This window comes from Salmo salar, chromosome 14 (assembly GCF_965601325.2).
Source record: "Salmo salar chromosome 14, fSalSal1, whole genome shotgun sequence".
Classification (NCBI taxonomy): Eukaryota; Metazoa; Chordata; class Actinopteri; order Salmoniformes; family Salmonidae; genus Salmo; species Salmo salar.
In genome coordinates this window covers 86,473,405-86,498,777 of record NC_138304.1, presented here as the reverse complement: position 1 = coordinate 86,498,777, position 25,373 = coordinate 86,473,405, and the positions used below count along the sequence as shown (strand labels likewise).

The 25,373-nt window shown below is 42.8% G+C and overlaps 1 protein-coding gene across 1 annotated transcript; it reads left to right on the top strand.

Moving 5' to 3' along the window:
- Positions 1–662: 662 nt before the first annotated feature.
- Positions 663–25,068, top strand: fhl3 (four and a half LIM domains 3). Its single transcript, NM_001173851.1, is given in 6 exon segments — positions 663–764; positions 19,085–19,264; positions 20,314–20,488; positions 22,213–22,382; positions 22,508–22,694; positions 23,274–25,068. Coding segments are annotated over 5 exon segments (849 nt in total). The 5' UTR covers positions 663–764; positions 19,085–19,108; the 3' UTR covers positions 23,435–25,068.
- The last annotated feature ends 305 nt before the right edge of the window (positions 25,069–25,373 follow it).

Here is a 25,373-nt window from a genome sequence, read left to right as displayed (position 1 = left end):
CAATTTTTTTTACTTGTAAAAGAGGAACATAATTGAAAAATGCCATGGATACCCCCACTCTCAACTTAAACTGGTGACTGAACTAAGATTTGTTAAAGGCAATGGTATTGCTGTTGTGATTAGTTGTGTAGTTTTGGGTACCGGTAGTTAGGAGTACGGCAAACACCTTATTTCTTTGGTTCCTCAATATACATTTACCATATTACAATGTAGGCTATGTGTTACAGCACTACTTTTGGTGTCCCCCTCAGGAATTGCTCTTGAGAAAATGTCATGTAATTGTCCCCTCCAAATTTGATATCAGATTATCTCCCCTGGTGACAAGGAGTTAACATGATAGTACAGACTGGCACTAACATAGCACAGGGATGAAGAACAAACAGATACAGGTTGCAGTCATCTGTGATCCAGAAGGTACAGTAGGGAGCAGTCTATGGACTTCTGTTCATGTTTGACTTTTACATTCAAGTCAAAAACACAGCTTTAACAATGACAACATAGAGATTTTGTCTAAACAAAAAATGTTGGGGTCTGTGCCACTTGAAATTACCTGTGCGGCTGTGCCTCGGCAGTAAAGCGAGAAGCGACATTTCTGTAGGGCGTGATTTTACGCGCTTGCCTGATGCTGTTGCGCACGGGAGGTAGTAGGCTACACGATGCATTTCACATTCGTTGAAGTTGAGAAGGGTTCAGCACTGCGTCGGATCTTGACTTATCAATATTTGGAGTCAATTTTGCTGCCAGAGAAAAGCTGCAAGCTACAGGTTGGTGACTGAAACAAATAAACTACATTTGACAAAGTTCCCTGACACGCAAGGAGCTGTAAATGTGTGGTATGATATTTTACAATAATTTGTATGAGTTTTATAACAAATAATAACAAAATTATGAGAGCCGATATGATCAATATTGGTTTGAAAACGAGATTAAGTGAATAGTCTTGTTTAATCTTACTTTTACTTGTCTACATTTTAGTCAATGAAGCACCTGGATAATACAGTTGGCGATGCGAATAGAGTCACCTGGCGAATCGTCAGTTATTAGACTCTTCTGTTCTAGCCTACTGACTATTTTATCTGACAAAATATGTGTTATATGTTAACTATTGTCATAAATTCAGAAAGGTATTTATTCGTATGTTTTATCAAGAGAACAGAAATTCGCGTGACGTTTTAGGTCAAGATATCTGGACACTCGACGTCCACTAGACAGATCTCAGCTCGAGAGATCTTTCACACAACTCAAACTGTGTGTCTCAGACAGTACAGTATTCGAGCTGAGAAACTCTGTGATACGTCTATCATACACACACGATTCGACAAGAAGCAGATGCACAAACACAATGCTCCTTAGATGGAACATTTATTGTTGTTTTTTGTTGTTGACACAAATCACGGGCAGAGAATGGAATTTGTCTTTTCTTTCTCTCATGCTCTCTCATGCTCTCTCTCGGTTATTTGTCCTCTTTATCTCTCTTTAAACTTTATACATCCTGTTGCACAGATTCTTAGCATCTGTCCCTTCTCTCCCAAGGAACTGGACTGACAGGATATATCGTAGGATGTAGCCTAATTTTACTTTACTGAGAGATGTTGGGGTTAGTTGCCTTGGACAGAGGCACACAAGTTTATAATTGATACCTAAGACCACACCACAACAAGACCTGCAGACCATTTTGAACAGGTATGATTTATAGAGAGGAGAACAGGGAGTCTTTGGAAGAGACGGCCCCTCTGTATCAGTTTCCCCCAAGTCAATCTCAGTTTGAATTACATGGATTCTGACACATTAATGTTGAACAATAACACACATAACATATTGTTTGCTCACACATTCAAACTAAGAGCTTGATTAACAGTGTCCTGAAATGGTGGGGGGAGACATTGTATAACAGTAAGAAGACAGTTTAATATACACTGTTGTTTTCAACTGTTTTACTTTTGTGTGATTTTCTGGCCTTATCAGCATCGCAATAAAAACTGTTGGGACAAATGCTGTGTAGGTCACCTATGCAGCCATCTCAATTAGCCAACATCCTTAAGAGTAATGTCATGTCTTATACTTGAGATTGCAAGTATTATTTTCCCAGACACTCGCCGTCGTTGGCACCAAATGGAATAGTTTATGCATGTATTCAGCAAACTCTATATCCATGTCATCATGTGAGTTCGACGCACTTTGGGTGTAATTAACATAGCTCTTTGATTACTTCAACAATTGGCTTTTTATGAGGAGTCTTTCCCTGTGAGTAACCAGCAGAAATGTGGTGGCAACCAGAAAGAACTGCTTCATTATTTTTAGAAAAGGAGGAATTTGCCGTTTTTAGAACAGAGGGAAGATGGAAGAAAAATGCATTTGCTGTTTTTTTTCAATCCCAACATTGGACCCACCACATGATTCTGCCACGTTCTGACCACAGTCTCATTCCTCTGATATTCTTATCATTGGGGAAGGTTGGGTCTGTGTACAATCATTGGAGCAGAGCCAAATGGTTTCCAGGACTTCTGGAGATGGACAAGTCTTTCCCAGGCTGGGAATACATCGTTAATAGCAACTTATTCCCCATATAGTGCACTACATTTGGAATAGTGCCATTTGGGACATAACCTGGTACGGGCTCAGGCCATAATTAGGGACATTGACCCATAGGTTGTAAATTATTCATTATCATTATCACACTGTTTCCATTTCCTCCTTGCCTGGCTGGTTCTAGAGTGTCACTTTTCCCACCATGAACAGCAGCAATGGAAGATTTTAAAGGAGTTGGGATGTGAGCTCAGAGTTATGCCCTTCTTTCTCTTTCTTTCTTTCTCTCTCTTTCTCTCTCTCTCTCTCTCTCTCTCTCTCTTCTCTTTCTCGTTTTCTTTCTCTTTGTAATGGATTTGGTCCCATTAATTCATTGTCTCCAGAAACATGTGCATTCCACTCCATCTCATACTTTCTCAAACTCCCTCTCTCCCAACAAAATTCTGTTTGGGGTCTAGAACCATTTGTCTCAACAGTCCTAAAGTGCTTACACATGTAGATGTTACTCAAAAACAAAGACAAATAAATCTTACAGCATCCATGAAACAAAGGCAACAGGCTGTAGGGTCGCCAGGGGCTCTGGGAAAATAAACGCAGTTGATACTATTAACACCCGGGGCCTGGGGTTGGATGGATGCTCGCTCTACTGGCAACCAGCATCTGATGCTGGGAAAATATGTTTACATGCATATTTGTTTTGGATAATGACTGACTGCTGATTGTGCACATCAAGCTAACTTTATTTATTTATTCTTTGGACGAATTCCCACTGCAAAATAATCCAAATGAAACATAGCCTGTTGCCAAAAGCAACTTTGCTTCAGAAGAGGATGCTAGTGACGTTTCCTGACTTCTTATCTCCATGTCTACCTTTTCATAGACATAGGAGATTATATCTATTCCCCTTTTCAATTGATTTTCATCAGTTTATCTTCTAATTTGAAGCACATATTTTTTGTTATCTTTACTAGACTGACTTCTACACCATGTCATACTCAGGCCTTTCCTTTTCTATGTTCATGAAGATAGCATAGGTCTACCACACAGAGCGAAGAAGGCCTTGGCACGGTGACGTCTTTTCATTTGTTGTCAGATTTGGCCTTTTGTTTTAGTACACACCAGAGGTGGTGCGGGAGGGGCGGAGTTCTAAGAAGGCTTTCAGCTGCAGCTTGCTATTCTCTACGGGGCATAAACGGCCAGCTGGGGGCCCAAAGCTAAACACAGCCAAGCACGTACCCTCTCATTAATTTTGCTTTTATTGTTCCTCAAAGGGCAGGTGAAAGATTACAGGCTCAGTTTTTCTGTGTTAATGTCAGCAAGGGATTTTTTAATTACTACCCTACGAGCAGGTGGAGTGTGTGTTTGTCATTAAATTCCGATAAGAATGATAAGGTAAAGTCTTCACTTGTCTTGAGTTGATAGTATCATCATCGCCCAGTCTGTGTTTCCCAGTGCAATTTTATCTCTTTTCAACACATTGATTGAAGTGATCTCCCAAGGACATTGGTAAAAGAATGTTGGACTTGGTCGATGTTCAAGTATCCAAAACGAGATGTTTTGCAAACTGTGTCTCAAAACATCCCGTTTGGAATGTTGAAACAGACAGAAATTGCATATAAACTTGATGAGAGCTACCTCTGTTCATTTTGGTTTGTGTGTGCGTGCAGGCAGCTAACAGTGCTTTCTGATCCGGCAGGAAGTCAGTCACTTCACATTGGGTCTCTTTGTACTGGGATAAAAGAGAGAGGGAGCAGTCATCCGACCGATGGCTGTAAGGGACAAGCCTTTCCTTTTTTTCTGGCAGAATTTACAGCCCCAACCATGAACATTTTACTATAGCTACAGGAGCTTTTAATGTGTTTATAACAACTTTAATAGGCCATCAATATCATTCTCTGTGAGAGCTGTGTTGTGTGACCCCAAAAAGTCTGACAAAATGTGAACTGTTCTGGGCAGGAACATTATTAAACATAGGCTAATCCAGTTTCATGATAAATAAATATTAAAGTAAAGTGGGGTAACTATTAAATGACAGCTGACAGTATGATCACGCTCTCTGTAGCCCATGTGAGTAAGACCTTTAAACAGGTTAACATTCATTTGGCCGCAGGACCAGACGGCTTACCAGGACGCGTACTCAGAGCATGCACTGACCAGCTGGCAAGTGTCTTCACTGACATTTTCAAGCTTTCCCTTACCCAGTCTGTAATACCTACATGTTTCAAGAAGACCAACGTAGTCCCTGTGCCCAGGAAAGCCAAGGTAAATTATTATCGCCCCTTAACATTCACTTCTGTAGCCATGAAATGCTTTGAAAGGATGGTCATGGCTCACATCAACACCATCATCCCAGACACCCTGTACCCACTCCAATTCGCATACCGCCCCAACAGATCCACATATTACGCTATCTCTTGTACTCCACACTGCCCTCTCCCACCTGGACAAGAGGAACACTTGTGTGAGAATGCTGTTCATTGAATACAGCTCAGCGTTCAACACCATAATGCCTTCCAAGCTCATCACTAAGCTAAGGACCCTGAGACTGAACACCTCCTTCTGCAACTGGATCCTGGACTTCCTTGACGGGCCGCCCCCAGGTGGTGAGAGTAGGCAACAACACATCCGCCATGCTGACCCTCAACACAGGGGCACCTCAGGGGTACGTGCTTAGTCCCCTCCTGTACTCCCTGTTCACCCACGACTGCGTGGCCCCGCACAACTCCAACGCCATCATTAAGTTTGCTGACGACATGACGGTGGTAGGCCTGATCATCGCCGACAACGATATAGGGAGGGGGTCAGAGACCTGGTAGTGTGGGGCCAGGACAACAACCTCTCCCTCAACATCAGTAAGACAAAGGAGCTCATCATGGACTATGGGAAACGGAGGGCCGAGCACGCCCCCATTCACATTGACGGGGCTGTAGTGGAGCGGGTCGAGAGCTTCAAGTACCTTGGTGTCCACATCACTAAGGATCTATCATGGTCCACACACACCAACACAGTCGTAAAGAGGGCACAACAACGCTTCTTCCCTCTCAAAAGGCTGAAAAGATTTGGCATGGGCCCTCAGATCCTCAAAAAGTTCTACAGCTGCACCATTGAGAGCGTCTTGACTGGCTGCATCACCGCTTGTTATGGCTACTGCTTGGCATCCGTACGCAAAGGCGCTACAGAGGGTAATGCGTACGACCCAGTTCATCACTGGGTCCAAGCTCCCTGCCATCCATGTGGTGTCAGAGGAAGGCCCTATGAATGGTCAAAGACTCCAACCACCCAAGTCATAGACTCTTCTCTCTGCTACCGCATGGCAAGCGGTACCAATTCACCAAGTCTGGAACCAACAGGACCCTGAACAGCTTCTAACACCAAGTCATAAGACTTCTAAATAATTAAACAAATAGCTACGCAGACTATCTACATTGACCTGTTTTCCACAAACTTTTTTTGACTCATCACATACAGTACAGTCAAATGTTTGGATACCTACTCATTCCAGGGTTTTTATTTATCTTTACTATTTTTCTACATTGTAGAATAATAGTGAAGACTTCAAAACTATGAAATATCACATATGCAGTAACCAAAAAAGTGATAAACAAATCAAAATATATTTGACATTCTTCAAAGTAGGCACCCTTTGCCTTGATGACAGCTTTGCACACTCTTGGCATTCTCTCAACCAGCTTAATGAGGAATGCTTTTCCAACAGTCTTGAAGGAGTTCCCACATATGCTGAGCACTTGTTGGCTGCTTTTCCTTCACTCTGCGGTCCGACTCATCCCAAACCATCTCCATTGGGTTGAGGTTGGGTGATACCTTAAAAGAAAATTATTCAAGTAAAAGTGAAAGTCACCCAGTAAAATACTACTTGAGTAAAAGTCTAAAAGTATTTGGTTATAAATATACATAAGCATCAAAAGTAAATGTAATCGCTAAAATATACTTAAGTATCAAAAGGAAAAGGAAAAGTATAAATCATTTCAAATTCCTTATTTTATGCAACCCAGACGGCATGATTTTCTTGTTTTTTAAATTTACGGATGGCCAGGGGCCTACTTCAACAGTCAGACATATTTTAAAAACAAAGCATTTGTATATAGTGAGTCTGCCAGATCAGAGGTAGTGGGGATAACCAGGGATGTTCTCTTGATAAGTGCGTGAATTAGACCATTTTTGTGTCCTGCATTCACAATATAACGAGTACTTTTGGGTGTCAGGGAACATGTAATGAGTAAAAAGTACATTATTTTATTTAGGAATGTGGTGGAGTAAAAGTAAAAGTTGTCAAAAATATAAATAGTAAAGTACAGATACCCACAAAAACTACTTAAGTATTACTTTAAAGTATTTTTATTTAAGTACTGTACACCACTGATTGCTCGTGTTTCTTGGCCCAAGCAAGTCTTCTTCTTATTGGTGTCCTTTAGTAGTGTTTTTGTTGTTGTTGCAGCAATTCGACCATGAAGGCCTGATTCACATAGTGTCCTCTGACCAGTTGATGTTGAGATGTGTCTGTGTCACGACTTCCGCCGAAGTCGGTCCCTCTCCTTGTTCGGGCGGCGTTCGGCGGTCGACGTCACCGGCCTTCTAGCCATCGCCGATCCACTTTTCATTTTCCATTTGTTTTGTCTTTGTCTTACACACCTGGTTTCAATTCCACAATTACTTGTTCATTATTTAACCCTCTGTTCCCCCATGTTTGTTTGTGAGTAATTGTTTATTGTATTGCGGTCCGTATTTGTGGCCTTGTATTTATACTACGTGTATTGTTATATTATTGAGTAAAATTGCTTTCATTACTCATATCTGCTCTCCTGGGCCTGACTCATCTCACCAGCTACACCAGATGCATTACAGTCTATTACTTGAACTCTGTGAAGCATTTATTTGGGCTGCAATTTCTGAGGCTGGTAACTATAATTAACTTATCCTCTGCAGCAGAGGTAACTGGGTCTTCCTTTACTGTGGCGGTCCTCATGATAGCGCCTGATGGTTTTTGTGACTGCACTTGAAGAAACTTTCTTTATTTCTTGGTCAATTTTTTGGGGAAGCCTGGCTTCCCCTTGGCATCCATGAATACATGCAACTGGTATAGAGGGAGTGATCAGAACACAACTGAGTGAGCGAGACACAGAGGTGAAAGGGAGTTTAATAATAAGTCATGTTTGATGCATGGCTTGGTTTCCTTATTGTTTTACCCCACAAATACACCTGTACAAATGGAACACTAAAGTCAAAGCAAATGAATGTTGTCTTCAAGACAAAAATGATACCAAATAGTCTTACAGTATTTGAAAAAATATATATATCTGGTTAAAGATCAAGTTTTGACGTCCGTTCGAGTGCTCAAGTACTCGATACTCATGCCCATCCCTATAAAATAATATTGTTCCTTGAGTTTTGTTGAGTTTAGAGTGACGAAAAATAGCTAGCTAACAGCTAACTGCTAACTGCTCTCTCAAGTCTCGTCATTGAGACCAGCAACAGAATGGATGCAGTGCTAAAAGCGCAGGGCGCGAGGGACAGACAGAGACGAGCAGCTAATGGATACTAACAAAGAAAGTTATTTCTGATTTCGGGCAGAGCCTTAAATTTGGCAAAAGCAATCTGGCCTGTGTAGGTTTGGGCCTTAACGTTGCATGCATGTGTAGGACTCAGGCATAAAATTCATGCTTGTGCAGGGCTCTAATTTGAATGTCAGTGGAAAACGTAATACATCACCCAGCACATGTCAACAAGCACAACCAGCTGATGAGTCTTTCTTTTTTTGAATCCTAGGAAGAAACTGGTAATGTTATCATACGCTACCTACACACTACTGTAGGATTGTTCCATTTCATACAAAGACTCCTTTCTCTTTTCTCTTGCGCCTAGGTGTCATGGGGTTTCATCATGGAATATTCTGGTTTGTAAAGCATAGGGCACACTAGACTCCTCTGCTGGGAAAATAAACACACAGGTTGCATCCCAAATGGAACCCTATTCCCTTTATAGTACACTACTTTTGACCAGAGCCCCAGTGGTCCTGCAGTGGAACTCACATGGCTCATGCAGTTACAACTGGCTCCGCACTCTGAAGAAAATGTCAGGTTAGAAAGAAAACAACTTCAGAGAACCTTGAAGGGACAGAGAGTGGCCTGGTCTGTTGTTGGGCCATGTGGGAGACGAAGAGAGAGAGTATGTTTTGCTGTCTGGCTGACAGTACAAAGCCTTCAGAGTTGATGACTCCGATTAATCTTTCACCAACGTGGACAATATATCACTGAAGAATATCCATGTGTCCGCTGTGGCTGGAGGTGCGAAATGCAGAGTTATAACAGAAGTGTGCTAGGAGAGAACAACACGTCTCCCACTGATGGATTTCTGTTTGACTTAACCACTCACTGGGAGCAGGACGCAGAGACACAGATACATTTATATATACTGAACACAAATATAAACGCAACATGCAACAATTTCTAAGATTTTACTGAGTTACAGTTCATATAAGGAAATCAGTACATTTAAATAAAGTCATTAGGTCACAATCTATGCATTTCAACTGGCTGGGCAGGGTTGCAGCCATGGATGGGCCTGGGAGGGCATAGGCCCACCCACTTGGCAGCCAGGCCCACTAACTAATAGGGATGTAAACAAATTTGTGCACAAAATATGAGAGAAATAAGCTTTTTGTGGATACACGATATGTGTACGTGTATTTGTATGTGCCCATCTTGCTGTTCATTCTTTTACTCCTTGCTCTATTTTTGAGGCATTCCCTCTAAATCGTTTCTATACCCGGGTCACGTTCTGTGTAACACGACCATCAGTCATAAGGATGAGGAACCACAGAGGGAGTGTATCCATGTCGACGTGGCTCATTCAGGGTCAGTCATCTCCTCTACAGCTGGGAAGGACATGCTGTTTGGGAATAGCTCTTTGTAGTTCAGTAGCTCTTACTATAACAGAACGGTCTGGACATTGCATAAATGAGCCGAAATTGAGTTTAAACAAAGCTATAAATATTATCTGTTGTTGGGTAGACGCAATAGATAAAAATGATCCGACAGAAAGGGCGTGGTTTGTATTTTGATTTTGGTCAGACATATACATTTTTATGGTTAACATTTTTATCACTTTCAAAAGATAGAAAGGAATGTCATAATGCTTATACTTGTCGACACAACAGATGGAGTACAAATAACGTATTTGCAGATGTCATGCTGTGTGGGGACTATGCCCGGAAGGAAGGCCATTGTTGTATCAGTGCAGTGGTTTTAGGGATGGATGAACTAGAATAGCTAGAAGCCTAACCTCTTGAGAGACATTAGCAGGGGAAGTCAAGCTGATTTCCACCGCTCTCACAATAAACGGACATGAAACAGATATGGAGTTTGATGGACTTGTCTGTTTTGTGTTCCGTCCAAGTGTCTTTGACCTTGTAAAGCCTCAAACCTCTTTAGGCTGATGCAGCCTAGCTGATGGAGGAGGAGGATATGGATGAATGTTCCCATTACAAATGCTCTGCTGCTCTGACATTTTGTGGAGATTAGCCAAGTTTTCAGTTGCTTGATTATAAACAAAAGAGACAAATAGGGTGGATAAAACAGAAGTTGTTCTTTCGCCAGGTCTTCTGTCTTGTGTGCTTGCCATCGTGTATAAATGGTGGCAATAATGGTAAATAAAGTCTGAGGCTAGTCATTTGAATGGCACGTACACCCCACTGCTGAGCCGACTCCTTAATTGACCAGACGCAAATAACTTGTGGGTTCTAGTACATTTAACTCAATACCTGTAAAAAAAAAACTACCGCAACTGTGGGATGGAATTCCTTTCATGAGCAATGGTTGATTCCCCCCTGTTTTATATCAAGCCAACCCTGTGTGTGCAAAATGCATTTCCAAGAAATGAGGTCTGCTTCATTAGGAACTCCATGTCTGTGTGCCAAATGGGACCCAATTCCCTATAAAGTGCACTACTTTTGGCCAGAGCCCTTTGGGTCCTGGTCAAAAGTAGTGCATTATACAGGTATAGGGAATAGGGTGCCATTTGGGATACAGTCAAGTTTTTGGGTTCAATCACCACTAGGACATGGAGCTTGTGAGGCTGTGACTTCAGCTCTGTCTGCTGAGTGGGAGCTGCTAAACCCTTCACCCCAGAGCTTTCCCTTCCATTCACTCCCCCTTTAAAACCTACCGCCTGAATCTCCGCTGCACATCATTGAACCCACAACCCTTCTCCGCGCTCCTTGCTTTTTGACATTCTGAAAGCATTTCAAGGGTGTTCTTTTCCTTGAAAAGAGGGAAAATATAATAAACAAAATGTCTTCCAAGAGAAACATTTGTGTCTGCCTTTAGAGTCTCTGTCAATGCCATGTTCCTGACAATGTTTTCTTGAGCCTGTGTTACCTGAACTCTTGAGACTTTTCTCCACTCATGTAATTCCAACCTTTATCCCCCCACTTTTGCTATTCTACACTATGTTTGCTTCCCAAATGGCACCCTATTCCCTATATAGTGCACTACTTTTGATCAGAGCCCATATGGTTCTGGTCAAAGTAGTGTACTATGTAGGAAATAGGGTGCCATTTGAGACACAACCTATATGTACCCTGTTGGACCCTATTTGCCCTTCCCGTTCCATAGGAAAGCTACTGGGGTACATGTATCTGACCTCGTGTCACATACTCTAGCAGCTCCCTACAGTTTTAAGAAGTAGCCGGAGGGTGTTATGATTGTCTCAGTATAGTAGAGCTGTCAGGCGTATTTCCACCCCGTCCTTCCTATTCACCATATGAGATGTCAATCACCTGATTAGAACATGTAATCAGGAATGTTTCCCAGGGTGAATCAGGGGCCTTGGCAGCCTGGGTGCCAGATCTTTTTATGTTCTCTTGCCAACTTCTTATGGAATTGTAATGCAAAACCTTGTTTGGCTTGACAATAAAAATGGAGTGTCAAAATCACAGATCTGGGACCAGGCTAGGACCTTGGAGGTCCATGGTGTCTAAACAGCAATAAGTTAAGCTGATCTGTTAGTATGCCGCTGACAGAATGTGTAAGGGCAGTGTGAGCAATATGTATTATGTATTTGGTTGTACGAGACGTGTACAACATGTATGACATGGGTAACGTGCAATGTATGTACTACAGTGCATTCGGAAAGTTTTCAGACCTCTTGACTTTTTCCACATTTTGTTACATTACAGCCTTATTCTGTAATTGATTAAAGGGTTTTTCCCCCATCATAAATCTACACACAATACACCATAATGACGAAGCAAAAACAGTATTTTAGAAAATGTTGCACATTTGTAAAAAAACAAACAACTGAAATATTACAAAAGTATTCAGACCCTTTACTCAGCACTTAGTTGAAGCACCTTTGGCAGTGATTGTAGCCTCAAGTCTTCTTGGGTATGACACAACAAGCTTGGCACACCTGAATTTGGGGAGTTTCTCCCATTCTTCTCTGCAGATTCTCTCAAGCTCTGTCAGGTTGGATAGGGAGCGTCGCTGCACAGCTATTTTCAGGTCTCTCCAGAGATGTTCGATCGGGTTCAAGTCCGGGCTCTGGCTGGGCCACTCAAGGTCATTCCGAGACTTGTCCCGAAGCCACTCCTGCATTGCCTTGGCTGTGTGCTTAGGGTCATTGTCCTGTTGGAAGGTGAACCTTCACCCCAGTCTGAGGTCCTGAGCGCTCTGGAGCAGGTTTTCATCAAGGATCTCTCTGTACTTTGCTCCGTTCATCTTTCCCTCAATCCTGACTAATCTCCTAGTCCCTGCCACTGAAAAACATCCCCACCGCTTGATGTTGCCACCCCCGTGCTTCACCGTAGGGAATGTGCCAGGTTTCCTCCAGATGTGACGTTTGGCATTCAGGCCAAAGTGTTCAATCTTATTTCATCAGACTAGAGAATCTTGTTTCTCATGGTCTGAGAGTCCTTTAGGTGCCTTTTGGCAAACTCCAAGTGGGTTGTCATGTGCCTATTAGTGAGGAGTGGCTTCCGTCTGGCCACTCTACCATAAAGGCCTGATTGGTGGAGTGCTGCAGAGGTGGTTGTCCTTCTGGAAGGTTCTCCCATCTCCACAGAGGAACACTGGAGCTCTGTCAGAGTGACCATTGGGTTCTTGTTCACCTCCCTGACCAAGGCCCTTCTCCCCCAAATGCTCAGTTTGGCCGGGTGGCCAGCTCTAGGAAGAGTTTTGGTGGTTCCAAATTTCTTCCATTTAAGAATGATGGAGGCCACTGTGCTCTTGGGGACCTTCAATGCTGCAGACATTTTTTGGTACCCTTCCCCAGATCTGTGCCTCGACATAATCCTGTCTCGGAGCTCTATGGATAATTCCTTCGACCTCATGGCTTGGTTTTTGCTCTGACATGCACTGTCAATTGTTGGACCTTATATAGACAGGTGTGTGCCTTTCCAAATGATGTCCAATCAATTAAATTTACTACAGGTGGATTCAAATGAAGTTGTAGAAAGATCTCAAGGATGATCAATGGAAACAGGATGCACCTGAGCTCAATTTCGAGTCTCATAGCAAAGGGTCTGAATACTTCTGTAAATACGTTTTTTTTTATTTTTAATACATTTGCAAACATTTATAAAAAACTGTTTTCATTATGGGCTATTGTGTGTAGATTGTGGAACAATTTGTAATTAATACATTTTAGAATAAGGCTGTAATGTAACAAAATTTGGAAAAAGTCAAGGGGTCTGAATACTTTCCGAATGCACTCTATGTTGTGTGTGTTTTGTACAGTGTCAATTTTGTATACAGCAGTAGACAATTTCCCCCTCTGGGGCATTAAAGGTCATCCTATCCTACTGTTGACTGGTTGCCTTGGATACTTACTTGTAGGTACATACATTTTTTGTTGTTGCATGGGAATCTCTCTCTCGTCTCTCTCTCTCTCTCAATTTCAATTTAAGGGCGTTATTGGCATGGAAAACCTATGTTAACATTGCCGAAGCAAGTGAACTAGATAATAAACAAAAGTGAAATAAACAATAAAAATGAACAGTAAACATTACACTCACAAAAGTTCCAAAAGAATAAAGACATTACAAATGTCATATTACGTGCAAATAGTTAAAGTACAAAAGGGAAAATAAATAAACATAAATATGGGTTGTTTTTACAATGGCGTTTGTTCCTCACTGGTTGCCCTTTTCTTCTGGCAACAGGTCACTAATCTTGCTGCTGTGATTGCACACTGTGGTATTTCACCCAATAGATATGGTCATACATTTGGCAGGATGTTAGGAAGTGCAGCTCAGTTTCCACCTCATTTTGTGGGCAGTGTGCACTGTTTTCTCTGTTTTCTCGAGAGCCAGGTCTGCCTACTGCGGCCTTTCTCAATAGCAAGGCTATGCTCACTGAGTCTGTACATAGTCAAAGCTTTCCTTAAGTTTGGTTCAGTCACAGTGGTCATGTATTCTGCCACTGTGACTGTTAGGGCCAAATAGCATTCTAGTTTGCTCTGTTTTTTTGTAAATTCTTTCCAATGTGTCAAGTAATTATCTTTTTCTTTTCTCATGATTTGGTCTAATTGCCTAATTGTGTTACTGTCCTGGGGCTCTGTGGGGTCTGTTTGTGTTTGTGAACAGAGCCCCAGGAACAGCTTGCTTAGGGGACTATTCTCCAGGTTCATCTCTCTGTAGGTGATGGCTTTGTTCTGGAAAGTTTGGGAATCGCTTCCTTTAAGGTGATTGTAGAATTTACCTGCTCTTTTCTGGATTTTGATAGTTAGCGGGTATCGGCCTAATTCTGCTCTGCATGCATTATTTGGTGTTCTATGTTATACACGGGATATTTTTTTCAGAATTCTGCACGCGAAGTCTCAATTTGGTGTTAGTCCCATTTTGTGAATTTTTGGTTGGTTTAGCGGACCCCAGACCTCACAACCATAAAAGGCAATGGGTTCTATAACGGATTCAAGTATTTTTAGCCAGATCCTAATTGGTATGTCAAATTTTATGTTCCTTTTAAAGGCATAGAAAGCCCTTCTTGCCTTGTCTCTCAGCTCGTTCACAGGTTTGTGGAAGTTACCTGAGGCGCTGATGTTTAGGCTGAGTTATGTACCGATGGAATTTGTATTGGTGGTCTTGAGAACTGGACTTATTTTTGTCTTACTGAGATTTACTGTCAGGTCTGACAGAATCTGTGCAGAAGATCTAGGTGCTGCTGTAGGCTGTAGGACAGAAGCACCAGATTATTAGCAAACATGACGTGGATGCTACACTACAGGACTGTTTGCTAGCACAGATTGGAATATGTTCCGGGATTCATCCAATGGCATTGAGGAATATATCACCTCAGTCATCGGCTTCATCAATAAGTGCATTGATGATGTCGTCCCCACAGTGACGTACATGTACGTACATATCCCAACCAGAAGCCATGGATTATAGGCAACATCCGCATTGAGCTAAAGGCCCGCTTTCAAGGAGTGGGAGACTAATCTGGACACTTATAAGAAATCCCGCTGTGCCCTCAGACCCAACCATCAAACAAGCAAATCATCAATACATTATTAAGATTGAATCCTACTACACCGACTCTTATGCTCGTCGGATGTGGCAGGGCTTGAAAACTATTACGGACTACAAAAGGAAACCCAGACGCGAGCTGCCCAGTGACGCGAGCCTACCAGACGAGCTAAATGCCTTTTATGCTCGCTTCAAGGCAAGCAACACTGAAGCATGCACGAGAGCACCAGCTGTTCTGGATGACTGTGTGATAACGCTCTCGGTAGCCGATGTGAACAAAACCTTTAAACAGGTGAACATTCACAAAGCCGCTGGGCCAGACGGATTACCAGGATGTCTACTCAGAGCATGCGCGGACCAACTGTCAAGTGTCTTCACTGACATTTTCATCCTCTCCCTGACCGAGTCTGTAATACCTACATGTTTCAAGCAGACCACCATAGTCCCTGTGCCCAAGGAAGCCAAGGTAACCTGCCTAAATTATTACCGCCCCGTGGCACTCACGTTGGTAGCCTGAAGTGCTTTGAAAGGCTGGTCATGGCTCACATCAACAGCATCCTCCCGGACACCCTAGACCCACTCCAATTCGCATACCGCCCCAACTGATCCACAGATGACGCAATCTCAATCGCACTCCACACTGCCCTTTCTCACCTGGACAAAAGGAACACCTATGTGAGAATGCTGTTCATTGACTACAGCTCAGCATTCAACACCATAGTGCCCACGAAACTCATCACTAAGCTAAGGACTCTGGAACTAAGCACCTCCCTTTGCAACTGGATCCTGGACTTCCTGACGGGCCGCCCCCTTGTGGTAAGAGTATGGAACAACATGTCTGCCACGCTGATCCTTAACACTGGGGCTCCTCAGGGGTATGTACTTAGTCCCCTCCTGTATTCCCTGTTCACCCACGACTGCATGGCCAAACACGACTCCAACACCATCATTAAGTTTGACGACACTACAGTGGTAGGCCTGATCACTGACAACGATGAGACGGCCTATAGGGAGGAGGTCAGAGAACTGGCAGTGTGGTTGCCAGGACAACAACCTCTCCCTGAATGTGAGCAAGACTAAGGAGCTGATCGTAGACTACAGGAAAAGGCGGGCCGAACAGGCCCCCATTAACATCGATGGGGCTGTAGTGGAGCGGGTTGAGAGTTTCAAGTTCCTTGGTGTCCACATCACCAACGAATTATCATGGTCTGAACATACCAAGACAGTCGTGAAGAGGGCACGACAAAACTTTTTCCTCCTCAGGAGACTGAGGGGGGGAAAAAAATATTTGTTCTATAGCTGCACCATCGAGAGCATCCTGACCGGTTGCATCACCGCATGGTCTCGCAACTGCTCGACATCTGACCATAAGGCACTACAGAGGGTAGTGCGAATGGCCCAGTACATCACTGGGGCCAAGCTTCCTGCCATCCAGGACTTATATAATAGGCGGTGTCAGAGGAAAGCCCATAAAATTGTCAGAGACTCCAGTCACCCAAGTTATAGACTGTTTTCTCTGCTACCGCATGGCAAGCGGTACCAGAGCGCCAAGTCTAGGATCAAAAGGCTCCTCAACAGCTTCTACCCCCAAGCCATAAGACTGCTGAAAAATTCATAAAATCGCCACCGGACAATTTACATTGACCCCCCCCTCCCCTCCCCTCCCCTCCCTTCCCTTGTGTACACTGCTGCTACTCGCTGTTTGTTTTGTTACCTATGCATAGTCACTTCGCCCCCACCTACAGGTACAGATTACCTCAACTAGCCTGTACCCCCACACACTGACTCGGTACCGGTGCCCCCTGTATATAGCCTCGTTATTGTTATTCTTATTGTATTACTTTTTATTATTACTTTGTATTTTAGTCTACTTGGTAAATGTTTTCTGCTTCTTGAACTGCACTGTTGGTTAAGGGCTTGTAAGTAAGCATAAAGTCTACACTTGTTGTATTCGGCGCATGTGACAAATAAAGTTTGATTTGATTTGAAACAGTAGACATTTGACTTCAGATTCTAGTAGGGTGAGGCCGGGTGCTGCAGACTGTTCTAGTGCCCTCACCAATTCATTGATATATATGTTGAAGAGGGTGGGGCATAAGCTGCATCCCTGTCTCACCCCATGGCCCTGTAGAAAGAAATGTGTGTTTTTTGCCGATTTTAACCGCACACTTGTTGTTTGTGTACATGGATTTTATAATGTTGTATGTTTTTCGCCCCAACACCACTTTCCATCAATTTGTATAGCAGCAGACCCTCATGCCAAATTGAGTCAAAAGCTTTTTTGAAATCAACAAAGCATGAGAAGACATTGCCTTTGTTTTGGTTTGTTTGTTTGTCAATTAGGGTGTGCAGGGTGAATTCATGGTCTGTCGTATGGTAATTTGGTAAACTGCCAATTTGACATTTGCTCAATACATTGTTTTCACTGAGGAAATGTACGAGTCTGCTATTAATGACAATGCCAAGGATTTTCCCAAGGTCGCTGTGACGCTTTCCCATGGTAGTTATTGGGGTCAAATTTGTCTCCAGTTTTGTGGATTGGGGTGATCAGTCCTTGGTTACAAATATTGGAGAAGATGCCAGAGCCAATGATGATGTTAAAGAGTTTAAGTATAGCCAATTAAAATGTGTGGTCTGTATATTTTATTATGTCATTGATGATACCATCAACACCACAGGCCTTTTTGGGTTGGAGGGTTTGTATTTTGTCCTGTAGTTCATTCAATGTAATTGGAGAATCCAGTGGGTTCTGGTAGTGTTGTATTTGATCATGTATATGTTTTTGCTGTTTGTTCTTTGTTATAGGGCCAAAAAGATTTGAGAAGTGGTTTACCCATACATCTCTGTTTTGGATAGCTAACTCTTCATGTTGTTGTTTGTTTAGTGTTTTCCAATTTTCCCAGACGTGGTTAAAGTCTATGGATTTTTCAATTACATTGAGCTGATTTCTGACGTGCTGTTCCTTCTTTTTCCGTAGTGTATTTCTGTATTGTTTTAGTGATCCACCATAGTGAAGGCGTAGGCTCAGGTTTTCTGGGTCTCTGTGTTTTTGGTTGGATAGGTTTCTCAACTTCTTTCTTAGGTTTTTGCATTCTTCATCAAACCATTTGTCATTGTTGCTAATTTTCTTCAGTTTTCTGTTTGATTTTTTTTTATTTGATAGTTAAGCTGAGAGCTGAAATATACTGTTTAAGTTTTTTACTTCCAAGTTTACACCTTCACTATTGCAGTGGAACGTTTTGACCAGGAAGTTGTCTAAAAGGGTTACGGTTTGTTGTTGCCTAATTGTTTTTTGGTAGGTTTCCACACTACTTTCCTTCCATCTATAGCGTTTCTTAATATTATTCAGTTCCTTTGATCCCTCATGATTGAATATTGCTCTGTTCAAGTAGACTGTTATTTTGCTGTGATCTGATAGGGGTGTCAGTGGGCTGACTGTGAACGCTCTGAGAGACTCTGGGTTGAGGTCAGTGATAAAGTAGTCTACAGTACTACTGCCAAGAGATGAACTATAAGTGTAACTACCATAGGAGTCCCCTTGAAGCCTACCATTGACTATGTACAGACCCAGTGTGCGAAAGAGCTGCAGGAGTTGTGACCGGTTTTTGTTGGTTATGTTGTTATAGTTGTGCCTAGGGGGAATATGTGGGAGGGAATGCTGTCACCTCCAGGTATGTGTTTGTCCCCCTGTGTGCTGAGGATGTCAGGTTCTTGTCCAGTTCTGGAATGTAGATCACCACATGGGCATGGAAATGATTAATTTCCCCCTACAGGATGGAGATGGGGATTCTAGTGGGGGTAGCACACAGGAGGAAATTTTTCTCTGTTTCTAGCCAAATGTAAAATCTTCCTGTTTTGATGAATTTAATAGAGTGAATTAGGCCTGCTCTATACCAAATTAGCATGTTTCTTGTAGGATGACAATGTCTGTATTAAGGATTTCTCTCTCTCTCCTCTCTCTCACTCCCCTCACTGCCCCTCCCCCTCCTCCCTCACACGTTCACAGCGCTGTCCTCCTTCCCCTCCTCCTTTGCTCAGCAAACGTTCACTCACTGTGGTTGTGATGTTTCCTTTCAGGAGGTGAATCAGGGATAAGACAACATGAGTGACCGTTTTGACTGTGGCGAGTGCAAGGAGTCCCTGTACGGACGCAAATACATCCAGGTGGAGGACGTTCCCCACTGCATCCCCTGCTATGACCGCCTGTATGCCAACACATGTCAGGAGTGCAAGGAGCTCATCGCACACAATGCACGGGTAAGCATAAACTGTATGATCTGTCTTTGTGTTTGTGGGTGTAAATGTGTTTAGCATATGTTGTGTGTATGAATGTGTTTACATGTGGCAAGTGGATGTTTTCTGTCTACAGTTGTTTGAATGTGTGCTCACTTCTGAGGTTTTACTTCTGTGTACGTACACGAGTGTGTGCGTGTGTGTATGTGTGCATTTGTCCTTGTCCATCTGTTCGATTATAATGGCTTCTAAAGAGCTGGAGTTCTTGGAAAACACAACTTTCCTGCTCTTTTGGCTAATACCAAGACATCTGAAAATCCCCTTTGAGCTGCTCCAGGCCAACATTAAGGCCTTTTGGTTAGAGTCAAATGAAAACACAGGGCTGAAGGGAACACCCTTAGACGCCACGGGGCACGGGTGACCCCTGAGTTATGGACTCTCTCAGAGGGACTGGCAGTAAATATATCTCCTGTTAGCTTTGGCCCTCCTCCTCCTCCACACAATACTTACAGCACTCCTCCCTCTCTGTCCAATTCCCTTTTACTAACACTGTGAAAACCCACCAACGTGTCAGATAAAATTGATTATTATTGTTTTCACCCTGAACATAAAGTGAGACATTAATCATGCAATGTGTGTTAACAGTGCTTGCTTGCACTACAGTTGATCTGGAATATATAAAAAAAATCTCTTTGTGGACACTGTTTCAATATTTACTCAAATGGTTTATATTGAAGTTAGAGTTATTCACTAAAACCTCCTTGTTAACAGATCTAATCTAGCTCATTGTCATATTAACATAAATGATGAATGTGAACCAGAGAATGCTGGTGGGTGGAGATGTAGAAGGACGGGCTCATTGTAATGGCTGGAATCGAAGGAACGGAAAGGAAAGGTATCAACACATCAAACACATGGTTTCCATTTCCACTCCAGCTATTACAATGAGCCCGTCATCCGATATCTCGGCCCACCAGTTACCATTAACATGAATGGTCTTTCAATCCAAATATTTCGGACTCTGACCTGCCTTGCCTGGGTCCATCCCTATCACTCCTCCTCTCCCTCTCCAGGAGCTGTTCTACGAGGACAGACATTACCATGAACACTGTTTCCGTTGTTTCCGCTGCGACCGCTCCCTGGCAGACGAGCCCTTCACCAGCCAGGAGGAGGCGCTGCTGTGCAACGACTGTTACTGCAATGAGTTCTCCTCCAAGTGTGTGGCCTGCGACAAGACCGTCATGCCAGGTACACAAACGTGATACTGTTTACCATGATTAGTAGGAGGTACCCTCAAGAAGAACATCAAAGCTCTCAAGAACGTGCAGGGATACATGACAACATAACACAACACCAGTGGAGGCTGCTGAGGGGAGCAAATGAAATGGCATCAAATCATGTGTTTGATATATTTGACAACATTCCAGTACCATTACCACGAGCCCGTCCTCCTGTGCACAACAGCCTTTGACATTATTGAGCTGAGCTGTACTGTGCTAGGCTGGTTACACATCCATCATAGTTGCTGTGGCATAAAAGTGCATTAAAAAGGCCTAACTGGTGATGCTTTGGCTTGTGGGTTACTCAACTCCTGTTCTCACACCTACAGATGTAGGATCTTAATTTGATCACACTGTTGCAAGAGAACTTTTCCGCAATGCAGGATATTAAAACTTGTAGTGTATTTGAGGTTTAAAAAGGCTTCTAAAGTTTGTAATTTAGTTTCCTGCTGTAGCAAACTGGCTCAAATTAAGATCCTACATCTGTATCAATGCCAGGTGTGTAATACCTGGGAAACCTCTGTCATGGGTATTACAGAGTAAGCAGCACTGCTTCAGTCAGTGTTACTAAAGGGTAAACGTAGGGGTTCTCACATCCAGTCATTGGATTGCATAGTCTGTGTCCCAAATGGCACCCTATGTAGTGCACTACCTTCAGGGCCCTGGTCAAAAGTAGTGCACTACGTAGGGAATAGTTTGCCATTTGGGACATTACCATAAAAAGGTGAATGTATTTTTGTTGTTGAGCAGCTAGGGTGTGACTCAGCTTAGATATGACATTGCAATTGTCTGCTCGCTCGACTGAAAGTGCCTCACTGTTGAATTCTGGCCCCAGGGTCTTTGTGACTGCATGGCAGCATTACGCTAACAGCGGGGGTGGGTGTCAGATGACTGCAAATTACATAGGGTTTAATCTGGACAGGGTGGGGTGTTATTTCTCCTCAGTTTCTGCAGAACTGAGCAGTCGTTTTGTTAGGTGTCTGTAGTGGAACGCAGTTAAACACTACACTGTGCCCTCGCCCTTTAAAAAAATTCAGGCGGTTACACGTTCCACTGGCCGACCTCCCCACGAGCGCATTTCAGGTCCCAAAGCTCGTAAAACAAGAGCAATGATTAAGAGGTCTGATGTTCATTTTCATAGGCATGGCTCGCTTTTTTATTTTGGCTACTTTTATTACCTACTTGGAGGAAGTGTGTATTTGTGGAAGACCAAACTGCACACGCTTCAAGTCAGAAGTTCCAATAACAGTCACCCATAAACCATAATTCTCAAATACCTCCTTTCATAAAGCCATTCGGCCCTGACTTGATGTAACACCACACAAGCATTCTTGATGGTAAAATCCTGTAATAGTATTTATACTTTATGAGATGACTGGAAGGTATATTGAGTCTGTGTACAAACAGGTTCAGTTATTACTGAATCAACCTGTTTTGGCGATAGCAGTAGTGCGATTGCGAGCACTTGGAGATAATGCAATTCTGAGGTTTGACATTCTAACCCAGAACTAAAGTGGCTGACATGGCACACAAACTTGGGACGACTACTCAGATGATGACTCTTGCAGACAGACTGAATTATACAAAACCTGTCTGTGTCTTTTTCTCTTTGTCTCTCTTGCTCTCTCTCTCTCTCTTCTTCTGCTCTCTCTCCTCCCTATCTATCCCCCCTCTCCCTCCTCCCTCTGTCAGGCTCAAAGAAGTTGGAGTATGAGGGCTCTGCATGGCACGAGAACTGCTTTGTGTGCCATGGCTGTGAGAAGCCCATCGGTGCCCAGTCCTTCATTCCAGACAAAGACCACTACTACTGTGTACCGTGCTACGAGGGCAGGTTCGCCCCGCGATGCAGCCACTGCAAAAAGGTGAACCAGGGTCTCCTCAAATCAACTGCTAACCTTCATTATCCTCTCCCTGTCACTGTTAGTTCCTTGTGAAAAAGACTTGCTAAATCAAGTGGGTGAGGTTGATGGGCATGTATCCTCCGTAGGCACTGGCAACAGGGGGTGTGAGCTACAAGGATGAGACGTGGCACAAAGAGTGTTTCGTGTGCACAGGATGCAAGATCCCACTGGCCGGCCAGCCCTTCACCTCCCAGGGAGACACGCCCTACTGCGTCAAGTGCTTCAGCAGCATCTACGCACAGAAGTGTGCCTCCTGTAACTCGCCCATTACAGGTTAGTACATTCTCCATTCAACTAGATAATATGGATTGATTTGAGACACTGTTTTGTCCTTTAATGGAACCTTATATAGCCCATAGAGCTCTGTTCAAAAGGAGTGCACTATAGAGGTAATAGAGTGCCATTTGGGATGCCCTCAATGTCTTCCCCATTATGTCACTTTGTACCAACCCAGGCAAATGCCAGAGCACAGATGTACTGTAAATATACTAGTAAGGCTTGCGGCTATGTTTAGAATGCCAATGTTTGAATTAAACACAGGGACCTCTGAGAACTGGCAGATCCTCAGCAGGGCTATATTGTAGCCAACCATATAATAACCCACAGAACTTAATTTTCAGAATGTCATTTCTTTGTGTTATGTAATGTCTCTCTTACTGCCCAACTGTCAATCCAGGTGAGAGTCAAAGGTCTCTTTGCAGACGTAGACTATGTCCCAAATGGCACCCTATTCACTTTATAGTGAACTACTTTTGACTAGGACCCATAGGGCTATATAGGAAATAAGGTGCCATTTGAGACGCAGACGTATTCTATTATAGATGCTAACGAGTGTGTTATATTTCCCTCCAGGGTTTGGCGAGGGGAAGTATATTTCTTTCCAGGATCGTCAATGGCACCAGCCCTGCTTCAAGTGCTCCCGCTGCTCCGTCTCTCTGGTTGGGGCTGGCTTCTTCCCCGACCGTGACCAGATCTTGTGTGGAGACTGCAACAACGACCAAGAAGACCAATGAGAATCAATGTCTTCGTCCTTCAACTGCACCTGACCAATCACAAATGTACAGTAATAGCTAACAAGTTTGTAACACAGTGGTGTCCACTTCCAGGTTTGTTAACATCTACAGTACAGTACAGAGAGCATCTAAACCTCAACATATTAAAGCAAACACTACATTTTATACTACATCACCTTAAATATATTTATATAAATATATTTTTAAAATTAAATCAGCGTTGCATGTATTCTATGTTGTTAAACTGCCTTTACAACATAAAGCACATTGAAATGTATGTTTAAAGTCAGCAAATAACACAAGTATGATGTAACTAAAGCTTTTCCTCTTGTAATTTGTAATATATTTTTTCACACAAATACATTAAATATTTTTTTCCTAAAGTATCGTACATATTAATGCACCTGACCTGGGCTCTGCTGAAATATGGTGTTAGTGATGCACATATAGTGTGAACTAAATATTTGAAGTGCCTTAACAGCTGTATTTTATTGCAGCAATATAAGAAATGATCCAAATGTTGTCAGAGCTCAGCTTGTCAATAATATTTAACTTTTTTTTTCTCTTCACCTTTGTATCCTTTTATATAAACCAAGATTGCCTTTCTTGCCTTGTTTTTGTACGCTGAATTGTAACTATTGTGTAGTGTTACTACTCTAAAGAAATAAAGCGTAATTTATTTACTGTAATAATAACGCAACTGGATCAGAATACTGTATTTGTAAAGATGAATATATTCTATTTCTCAAAATGGGCCAAAGGAAACCTTTCATAAGGCTTCTTTGCTGTGTGTATTGTCTTCTGATGAGAACAGCCTTCAGACTTCTGCATACATTACACATGACTTTCCTTACTCAACCCCGCGTGTGAACAGATTTCATCATTTTTACATTGATTATGCCAGGGTGGTGGTGCCCAGTGGCCACTCCCTGGAATCCAGGGAGAGTTCAGGCAGACCAACACAAAACACATTGTAGCAGAGGTACAAACTGTCCCCAAAAGGCTCATTGAATCTTTATTCAATGTGGAATGTAGCTTTCTTCAAAATACTCAATGACTTGCTAAAGCCACTTTTTGATAATGGGCTGTAAAAAGCTTTACATGGTCTACGCAATGGATCCAACAGTTCTACGTACTGTTGTGCTCCGTAGCTCCGTTTGCGCAGACTTTGAATTCACTGAGCATGGCACTATGGCAACTTTATAGCACTATGAAAAAAAGCCCATGCCCTCCATATGTACCTCACAAGACTACACAGAGAACAAAAAGTAGCTGGCCTTTTAAACCAAGTTGTTTCTACAGTTAAAAACAGATATGTTGGGTCACGTGGGTCGAAAGCGAGACACAAGACTGTTCACACATTCATACAGGATTGACAACCCCATGTGTGTAGTAAGTTCAACTGAAGTTGACAGGAAGTGAGGGGCATAGCCTCTGAAGTCACAAGTGCATGTGCTTGAGGAGCCACCCCTCTGGGACCAGTGTCAACACCCAGGTCAATGCAGTGTGTATGCATCAGTCAAGAATGGGGCTGATAAAGACTTACATATGCAGGATTCCTATATGCATGATTTCCAGGAACTGGAAATTACAGATAATAGTAATAGATTAAAATGTATCTCTTGTTCCAAACAGTACATGTGTGTTTTGTGTCCATGCTTATTGACCAATGTCGAAGAGCCCACATTTTAAATACTAACTGCGACACAAGCTTGATTCTCATCTCAACAAAAGCCTATCAGATAAGATCAACAATCTATAAAAAAAAAATCAAGGGCAATGTTGTTGTGCGTTTTTAAATATTTTTTTCCCATGACTTCTCCTGGAATATGGCTGACCCTGTTTGCGGAGACGTTAAAAGTGGCCTTGTTTTGTCCCACGAGGACTATCAGCCAGGGTTGTGGCCACAACACCCAAAGAGATCTGAGCATGATCTGGG